The sequence below is a fragment of the Pipistrellus kuhlii genome, unplaced genomic scaffold (assembly GCF_014108245.1).
Source record: "Pipistrellus kuhlii isolate mPipKuh1 unplaced genomic scaffold, mPipKuh1.p scaffold_m20_p_96, whole genome shotgun sequence".
NCBI classification, from domain to species: Eukaryota; Metazoa; Chordata; class Mammalia; order Chiroptera; family Vespertilionidae; genus Pipistrellus; species Pipistrellus kuhlii.
Window position 1 is genome coordinate 713910 of NW_023425602.1, and position 9419 is coordinate 723328.

At 53.2% G+C, this 9419-nt stretch overlaps 1 protein-coding gene across 1 annotated transcript; it reads right to left on the reverse strand.

The window, feature by feature from the left end:
* Positions 1–1144: 1144 nt before the first annotated feature.
* Positions 1145–5766, reverse strand: LOC118714081 (NADH dehydrogenase [ubiquinone] iron-sulfur protein 5-like). Its single transcript, XM_045578348.1, has 2 exons — positions 5675–5766; positions 1145–1655 (listed from the first exon to the last, which is right to left on the reverse strand). Exons 1-2 carry the CDS (start codon positions 5764–5766, stop codon positions 1277–1279), a joined length of 471 nt encoding a protein of 156 aa, XP_045434304.1. The 3' UTR covers positions 1145–1276.
* Positions 5767–9419: the final 3653 nt, after the last annotated feature.

Consider the following 9419-nt stretch of genomic DNA (forward strand, 5'->3'; position numbering starts at 1 on the left):
AGCCAGCAGGGATTGTGGCTGTGACACTGAGGCTGCTGCAGACCCAGGCAGTTCCTCTTAAAGGGCCAGCACACAGACTTACTTAGACTCACTCTGCTCCAGCGCTACAGAAACAGAGGATCCAGGGATATATCACTAACTGTGGTTTAACGTGTTTGATGTAGATCTAAGACTACACCACTAACCCACTGTGCACATGCTAGTAAACTCTTCTTTCACAGGAGGTCCTCGGGTTACACTGGGATCCGTTCCTATGGCGACAGGAAGCAATTTTTGCCTTCAGTCAGAGCCCACCTACATAAGCACCCAGGTCACTCACATGGAGCGCAGACACAGAGTAATGAAGTGAAACTGAAAAAACTTAAAAGAAAGATAACAATTCCTGACCTTTACTTGTGGTAAATAAATAATAAAAACATAAAGCACCTATGTACATGTGTTGAAATGACAGAACTTAAAAAAAAAAAGGGAAATTGGGGCATAACCACGAAATGATGTATGTTAAGTTCAATGTAACCTGAGGTCTGTGTGTAATTTGCTGTTGGTTTTCAGGGAATGCTTTTTATTTTATTACTAGAGGTCTGGTGCACAAAACTTGTGTGTGTAGGGGGGTTCCCTCATCCCGGCCTGCACCCTCACCAATCCGGGAACCTCTCAGTTGATGTCTGACTGCTGGTTCCTAACCGCTCACCTGCCTGCCTGCCTAATTGCCCCTAACCCCTCTGCCTGGCTGATTGCCCCTAACCACCTCTGCCTGGCTGCCTGATTGCCCCATAACTGCTCCCCTGCTGGCCTGATTGCCCCTAACTGCCTCTGCCTCTCCCTGCACCTGGGACCCAGGATTCCCTCCTCTGGCTGGCCACAGGCACCTGGGACTCAGGCTTCCCTTCCTCTGGCCGGCCACAGGCACCCAGGACCCAGGATGGCTTCGCCTGGGCAGCAGCTGCAGGCGTCTGGGACCATGGAGTGTGTGGCTTGTCTCTCTCCTGGGCCGCAGCCTGGCTGGTCCCCATTCCTCTCTCATGAGCTTCTTTGTACCTGTCTGGTACTGGTCCCCACTTCTCTCTCCCGGTGTTGAGTTCCTGTGTGATGGTGTGACGGCATGATGACCATTTGCATATTAGCTCTTTTATTACATAGGATTTTTTTTTTTTTTTTTTTTTTTTAGGATGAAGCAATCCTTTATTTTTAGATACTTTCACAAAGAAGTTGTCAGTACATAAGCTTTCCAGTGGAGAAGATGAACATGAAAATCAGACTCCAGCTGCTGCTCTGCTTAGGGCCTTGGGTTCTCCTCCTTGCCCGTGTGGTGGGGTGGAGGTGTGTACTTCCCCTCCTTGATTAGCTTATTCCGCTGTTTCACGATGGCACTCAGGCATTTCATCGTTTTCTGCCGAAGCAGACATTCTAATAAATCTTCATATTCTATATTGCACTCTTTCCGTGCGTGGATACCACCAATTCCATGTGAACATTCTATCCATTCTTTTTCAAAAGCATGGCATCGAGCTGGAATCCTGTGAGGCTGTTCAGCACTCTGGATTGACAGCCAGCGGTCTAAGTCAATGCCCAGCTTCTTCTGTATATCAAAGAAAGGCGTGGCATCCTGCTGCGAGGCCCTTGTTCCTGGCTCCTGGAACAGTATTACATAGGATTTTTAAAAATTGATTTTGAGAGAGAGGAACATCAATTTGTCTCCCACTTATTTATGTATTCGCTTGCTGCTTCTTTTTTGTGCCCTGACCAGGGCTTGAACCTGCAATCTTGGTGCATCAGGAAGACACTCTCTAATCAACTGAGCTATTCAGCTAGGGACATGTTTTTTTAAGTTCATTTTGTGTGTAATTATGTTAATTAGTTACATAGTTCCAAAGTCAGATCATGAAAACAGGGTGGATCAGGAAAACCTCATTTCTATCTGTGTCTCCTCCATTCTATTTCCTCCTTCCCCGAGGGAAGCCATTTAAAACGTTTTTGGCTTATCCTTTAGGGTTAATATATGTAACACTAGAGGCCCAGTGCACGAAATCCTAACAGCTGCCTCCCCTCCCCCGGCCGCCTGCTCTGCCGCTGCCGCTAGTCACGCCTGTGGGGCCCCCTCACGCTGCCACCTCCCGGCTCCCAGGCACTGAGGAGCCGGGCAGCGGTCGCCCCGCCCGCCCCGCCGCCTCAGCTGGGGCCCTGTGCCCAGATGGGCGGGGCATTGGGCCCCACTTGGCTCCCTCAGTGCCTGGTGGTGGGCGATGGGCCTGGCATCGCTCACTCACCTGTTCCGCCATTCTGCCCTCACCCACTCTCACTGGGCCATCGAGGCCCGAGCGCCTCCAGTGCCGCCGCTGGTGGTCAGCGCACATCACAGCAAGCGGTGGGACTCCCGGCAGAACTCCAGGTGGAGGGGACAATTTGCTGATATTACAATTAGGCTGGTATTACATAGGATCAGGCTGTTAGTCTCCTGGTCTCTCAGTTGGGGCTGCAGTAAATAGCCTTATGCAAGCTCTCCCCCGTACGTCTGCAGGGACTTTGGGGAGTTCTGAGAAGCGCTTTGCTGAATGAGAGAGGAATGCTCTATGACTGCGAGATACTCTGACCCCAAGCCCCTCGGGCGCCCGGTGTGCGCTCCCCGGCACCTGACTGCCCACAGCTTTGCCAACAGTGTGTTGGGAACTTGGATTTTTGACAATATCACAGATAAAAACACCACCTTCCTTATAGTTTTGATTTGTATTTTGTCTTCTTAGAAGCAAGGTTGAGCATCCTTTTGTAAGTCACAGAGCCATTTCTTTCTGTGAACTGTTCGTGTCTTTCACAACTGAATTTGTGAAATTGAATTTGTCAGCTGGCGGGGGGGGGGGGTTCCCTTCTTTCCTTCTGGGCTCCATCCGGTCTAATCTTTAACCTGACGGGAGACATTAACGGGGGAACAAATTGTACTGCGTTCCTACAGGAAGGGCCCAGGCGACCTGAGACTCAGCGGGGAGGGACGAGGGTGTGTGTGTGTGTGTGTGTGTGTGTGTGTGTATGTGTATATGTGTGTGCATGTGTGTGTATGGTGTGTATGTATGGTGTGTATGGGTGTGTGTGTATGGGTGTGTGTATGGATGTGTGTATGGGTGTTGGGAGCCATCAGAGTTGAGACAAGCAGCTCCGTCTTAAGGAAATAGAATTAAGTTCCTTCTAGCAGAAGTTATGCGGTGCTCTGAGGGTTTGGCCAGAAGATAAGATTAACCTGCCGCTTAACATCTTTGAAACTTCCCCTTCCTGATCCTCCCCCAGAGCTAGCCCAGCCTTGGAATGTTACACCTTGGAATGTTATGCCGCCCTGGCAGTTAGCCAATCCTGTGTTGCCAGATACCTTACCACCTTGCCACTCAGTGCCTAAACCAATTATACACTGCCAAAGACCCCTCTGCATAGGCAACCCTGCCCCCCTTTGTTTCTGCTGTATATATACAGCCATTTCAAAGAATAAAGTTGAGGCTTGATCAGAACCTTGTCTTGCCTCCATTCTTTCGCGTTCCTTGTTTGTTTCATTCTCTTAGGTGGTTCCTGCGTACCCCCGTTGTTGCCCCGAGGGTCGGGATATATGGGTGTGTGAGTGTGTGTGTATGGGTGTGTGAGTGTGTGTATGGGTGTGTATGGGTGTGTGTGGGTGTGTGTATGGGTGTGTGTGGGTGTGTATGTGTGGGTGTATGCGTGTGTATGGGTGTGTATGGATGTTTGTGTGTGTGTGTATGGATGTGTGTGTATGGATGTGTGTATGGGTGTGTATGGGTGTGTGTGAGTGTGTGTCTGGATGTGTGTGTGTGAGTGTGTAGGTATGTGTGTCTGAGTGTGTGCGTGTGTGTATGTGTGTATGCGTGTGTATGCGTGTGTGGGTGTATACATGTGTATGGGTGTATGGGTGTGTGAGCGTGTCTATGGGTGTGTGTATGCATGTGTATGCGTGTGTGCGTGTGTGGGTGTGTGGGGGCACCGGGTTGTCAGATGCAGCCTCACACGCAGGCACGGCTCAGAGGAAGGGCTCCTGGGCCGGCCCTGCCTGGGGCGCAGGCGGTGAGGAGAGCGCGGAGCTCCCCAGCCCCTGCATCTCAGTGGCCTCCGCTCACAGCCACACACACCGAGGCCCACGCTGGGCCCTCTGCCCTCAGCTGCGTCCTCTCCCGCGTTCTGAGCTCTTTATATGTTGGCATGTGAGCCCCTTGTCTGTGAAATGCTGTCACCTTACTTTGCTTATGTATTTCCTTACAAGAATTTTTGCTTTTAACTTTTTAAGTAGTCAAATTATCAAAATTTCCCCTCACTCACAGCTAGATTTTAGCTATAGTTATGGAAGTCTTGCATTCTATTGATATATGGGATTTACTCTTCTAGTAAATATGTGATATGATAAATTGATCAAATCTTACCTTTTTTCATAGAGTCTCAGATTTGATATTCCTGGCCTCTCACCCCTTCAGCTTGCATTTTCCTGGACATTCTATTGTTTTCTAGGTTTGCCCAGACTGGATGTGGTCAGTAAACATCTGCTCACTCTGGCCTTCGTTCCATTTGCGGCTGTTTTCTTTCCTGGACTCCATTTCCATAGTGTTTTCCCAGCAGCTCAAGGGAGACGGCTTTGGGCTTCGGACGTGTGAACTCAGGAAGGTCAGAGAGAGGCAATCTGGGCATGGCCCTTCTGGCCCAGGAGGGGGCTGTGTGTGTGGTGGCTTGGGTGGGGGGCTCCCAGGTGGGGAGCACTGAGGACACAGTGTTTGTTGTGACCCCTGTTTCTGTGCCTTCTGTGGTCTCCATGGTTAGGCAGTGCTGACGTTTCACCTGGAGAAAACTGGGGTGGGGGGGGGGGGAGAGGGAGGGCAGCTCTTCCCGCTGTACTCACTGAATGCCTGGCAGTCCCTGCCAGTGGTCGCAGTTCCCCCTTCCTATTCCTACACCAGGTGCCAGGGACTGCTAAAGCTTTCCAGGGCAAACCACCCAACCTCGGCCTCGTGGTTGGCTAAGGCTGGTGTTCCGGGGGCACAGGGCTCAGACACAGGTGGCACAGGGAGCGGGCAGGAGGAGGGGTCTGTGCCCCCAGGGCAAGGCCACTCCCTGAGCCCTCACTTCCCTCCAAGGACCTCTCTGAGCCCCGTGTGGGCAGTGGACCGGCTCACGGGGAGGGCGGGCAGTGCCACACAGATGTGCCCCCAGGGCAAGACCACTCTGGGGACAGCCCACCTTTATTCTGTCGCCAGCAAAATGCCTGGCACGTGGTGAGCGCTCATGACCTAGCTTTTGGGCGACTTAACAGCTGAAAACAGAAGGGAGAAGATGTGTGTTGGGAGGGAGGGGGAGGGGCGGGGGAGGCATGGGGAAGACACCTACGGGATTGCCAGTGGGGCCTGGGGTGTTTGCTGTTTGGTTAGAAGCATGGAAAAGAGTTTAGTTGCAGGTCAAGAGTGGTTTCAACTTTTAGAAACTTCCTGAGAAAATCACTGGTCATTCCTGCTGCTTTCCAGATAGACCTTGTGTTCTGACACCACCCACTGGGCCCGGACCAGCCAGAGCACCCTCTGCAGCCATGTGCCTTCTGCCCTTCAGCGTTGAGACACTCCATTCCATACTCAAGCTCCTGCCCTCAGTTCCTGCACCGTCAGCTCCTGCACCCTCAACTCCTCCACCTCAGCTCCTCTACCTGAGCTTCTCCACCCTCATCTCCTCCACCTTCAGCTCCTCCGCCCTCAGCTCCTGCTCCCTCAGCTCCTGCACCCTCAGCTCCTCCACCATTAGCTCCTCCACCTCAGCTCCTCCACCCTCAGCTCCCGCACCCTCATCTCCTCCACCCTCATCTCCTCCACCCTCAGCTCCTCCTCCCTCAGCTCCTCCACCCTCATCTCCTCCACCCTCAGCTCCTCCACCCTCAGCTCCTCCACCTCAGCTCCTCCACCTCAGCTCCTCTACCCTCATCTCCACCCTCAGCTCCTGTTCCCTCAGCTTCCGCACCCTTAGCTCCCGCACCCTCAGCTCCTCCACCCTCAGCTCCTCCACCCTCAGTTCCCCCACCCTCAGCTCCCGCACCCTCAGTTCCTGCACCCTCAGCTCCTGCACCCTCAGCTCCTCCACCCTCAGCTCCCGCACCCTCAGTTCCTCCTCCCTCAGCTCCTCCACCTCAGCTCCTCTACCCTCATCTCCTCCACCCTCAGCTCTTCCACCCTCAGCTCTCCCACCCTCAGCTCCTCCACCCTCAGCTCCCGCACCCTCAGCTCCTGTTCCCTCAGTTCCTCCACCCTCAGCTCCCGCACCATCAGCTCCTCCACCATCAGCTCCTGTTCCATCAGCTCCTGCACACTCAGCTCCTGCTCTCTTAGCTCCTGCAAAGCAAACAGGGGAGCAAAACACTGTCGGATGCACACAAGCCAACGTGCTGGGGGCTCCCCGGGGCCTCTGCAGGTGGCGCACAGGCGGGCAGGGAAACAGAGAGGTCTCTGCAGCCCTTCCTGCAGGAGCTGCCCTCTCTCTACCATCCCTCCGCCCCCCCCCCCCCCCTGCTTTAGGGTAGAGAGAATCATTACTTTGTGGAGATTTTAGTCTTTGTGGGAGAAAACGCTGGATCACGTGAAATTGCGGCAGGGCCTGTGCAGAGAGGCTGAACCGAGGCGCCGTTGCGGGCACAATGCAGGAGGCTGGGTGTCTCCCTGGGCAGCGAGGGGACACCCTCAGACGGGCTCAGGCGCTTCTCTGCTGGGGTGGTGCCTGGGCCCTGTCGGGGCTGAGCTCCCTGCTGGACCGCCCCTCCCAGCTCCGGGCAGGGAGGCGGGGAGGCAGGGGGTGGTCTGGCCTAGGACTCCTTGCAATTGCTGAACAGTGGGGCCGAGTTATTAGACAACCAAAAGGCTGGGAAACCCTTTCGGCCGCCCGCCTGCAGTCTCTCCCGTGGACAGGCAGCTCCCGGTGCATCCGAGCAACATGCACCCCGCCACGCCTGCGCCCCACACTAGGCCCGCGTGGCACCGCCTACCCTACGGAACCTGGGAAGTAAATTCCTTACGCTCAGCGTTTCCCTGGCCCCTGTGGGCATTGCCGAAGGCCTCCCGTGGCCGCAGCTCTCCCTGCTCCTCCCCCTCAGTATCTTCTCATCCTTCAAACGCTCCCCCTTTCCGTCTCTCCACCCAGGCGTGGCTCTTAGCTTTCCCATCTCCTCTTCCTGCCTGCTTTCCTGCAGCTCCCGATGCCCGCTACATCCTGCACAGCTCCTCCCCAGCTCAGCAACCAGAGCCGCAGGCTGAGGTCCACCCCGAATGTATGCAGAGATGTATCATTTGCTAACAGAATGTTTAACAAAAATATTGAATCCATTCCAACACTTAAAAATGGGAAATTGCTCCTAAGATCCAGACGTCCAGCTTTTGAACAGCCGGAGTGTGGCATGGTGGTGCCCTGGTCAGGGCCAGTGGAGCTGGGGGCAGCTCCCCTCAGGTCCGGTGGCCTCCCTGCCACCAAGGGGAACGGCCATTGTTTAGCCAGAGCAGCTTTCTCCTCCAGAAGACAAATCTGGGCCCTGAGGCTGCCCCTCCCCCCTCCCCCCCACCTTGTCACGCATTCCTGTCTGCCCTGGACTGCGGAGTTGGTGACTTCACCAAGGAGATTCAGGCCTGCATTTCCCATCATCACTCATTTCTCCATAATATATCCGCCCCCACCTTTCATTAATATAGTGATTGGATTTTAATGTGTCTGCATGAGAAACAGTTAAACTTGTAGAGAATTTTTGTCAGTTTATTTGACCCAAACTATCGACAACTGCTGGAAAGCAAACACTCAACAGATTGAGAAAATGTTCCAGAGAATGGCAGTTTGCACCCTGTTTTATTATTATTACTAGAGGCCCGGTGCATGAAATTGGTGCACGGGGCTGGGGTGAGGTGTGGGAGGGGGTGGTGGTGTCCCTCAGCCCAGCTTGCACCCTCTCCAATCTGGGACATTCCTCTCACAATCCAGGACTGCTGGCTCCCAACTGCTCACCTGCCTGCCTGCCTGATTGCCCCTAACTGCTTCTGCCTGCCAGCCTAATCACCCCCTAACCATTCCCCTGCCAGTCTGATTGATGTCTAACTGCTCCCCTGCCTGCCTGTTTGCCCCCCAACTTCCCTCCTCTGCCAGCCTGGTCACCCATAACTGCCCTCCCCTGTAGGGTTGATCACCCCCAACTGCCCTTCCTTGCAGGCCTGGTGCCTCCCAACTTCTTTTCCTTGCTTGCCTGATCACACACAACTGCCCTCCCTGGCAGGCCTGATCCCTCCCAACTGTCCTCCCCTGCTGGCCATCTTGTGGTGGCCATCTTGTGTCCACATGGGGGCAGGGATCTTGTGTGTTGGAGTGATTGTCAATCTGCATATTACTCTTTTATTAGATAGGATTATTTTTATTTATTTTTATTTAAAAATATATTTTATTGATTTTTTTTACAGAGAGGAAGGAAGAGGGATAGAAAGCTAGAAACATTGATGAGAGAGAAACATTGACCAACTGCCTCCTGCACACCCTCTACTGGGCATGTGCCCACAACCAATGTACATGTTCTTGACTGGAATCAAACCTGGGACCCCTCAGTCTGCAGACTGATGCTCTGACCACTGGACCAAACCGGTTTGGGCGAGATAGGATTATTTTTAAATCTTTATTGTTGAGAGTATTACAGATGTTCCCTTTTATCCCCCAATTGCCCCCTCCATCTGGTTCCTGCCCCACCCCAGGCCTTTACCATGCTATTGTCTGTGCTAGTAGGTAATGCATATTTTATATAATAAAAGGCTGATATGCAAATAGACCGAATGGTGGAATGACGCTCAACATAGGAACTGCCCCTGCCAGTCAGTCACAGCCACCGCTGAGCTCACGGCTGGCGAGCCCAGCGGTGGTGGCGAGAGCCTCTCCTGCCTCTGCAGCAGCCCCAAGGACCCCTCGGGGGATGTCTGGCTGCTGGCTGAGGCCCACTCCCCGCAGGAAGCGGGTCTAAGCTGGCAGTTGGACATCTCCTGAGGGGTCCTGGACTGCGAGTGGGCACAGGCTGAGCCGAGGGACATCCCCGCCCCAGTGCACGAATGTGATGCACTGGGCCTCTAGTAAGCATGTAAGTTCTTTAGTTGATCTCCTCCCCTGCCCCCCCCCCCCCCCCGTCCCCTTCTCTCTGAGATTCATAGTCTGTTCTTTGTTTCCATGCCTCTGGTTCTAGTTTATTGATCAGTTTATTTTATTAGACTTCTTGTTAATTTATTTTTATTTTATTATTTATTTATTTTTTAATAATACTATTTCTTTTTATATATATTTTATTGATTTTTTACAGAGAGGAAGAGAGAGGGATAGAGAGTTAGAAACATTGATGAGAGAGAATCATCGATCAGCTGCCTCTTGCACACCCCTACTGGGGATGTGTCCAC

Excerpts from the sequence above, each read along its gene's own strand:
- LOC118714081 (XM_045578348.1), bottom strand. The coding sequence starts at position 5,766 with ATGGTGGAGGAGCTGAGGGTGCAGGAGCTGAGGGAGCAGGAGCTGAGG. Across the intron at positions 1,656-5,674 it reads ATGAGGGTGGAGAAGCTCAG|ATCCTATGTAATACTGTTCC; the intron begins GTAGAGGAGCTG and ends CAATTTTTAAAA.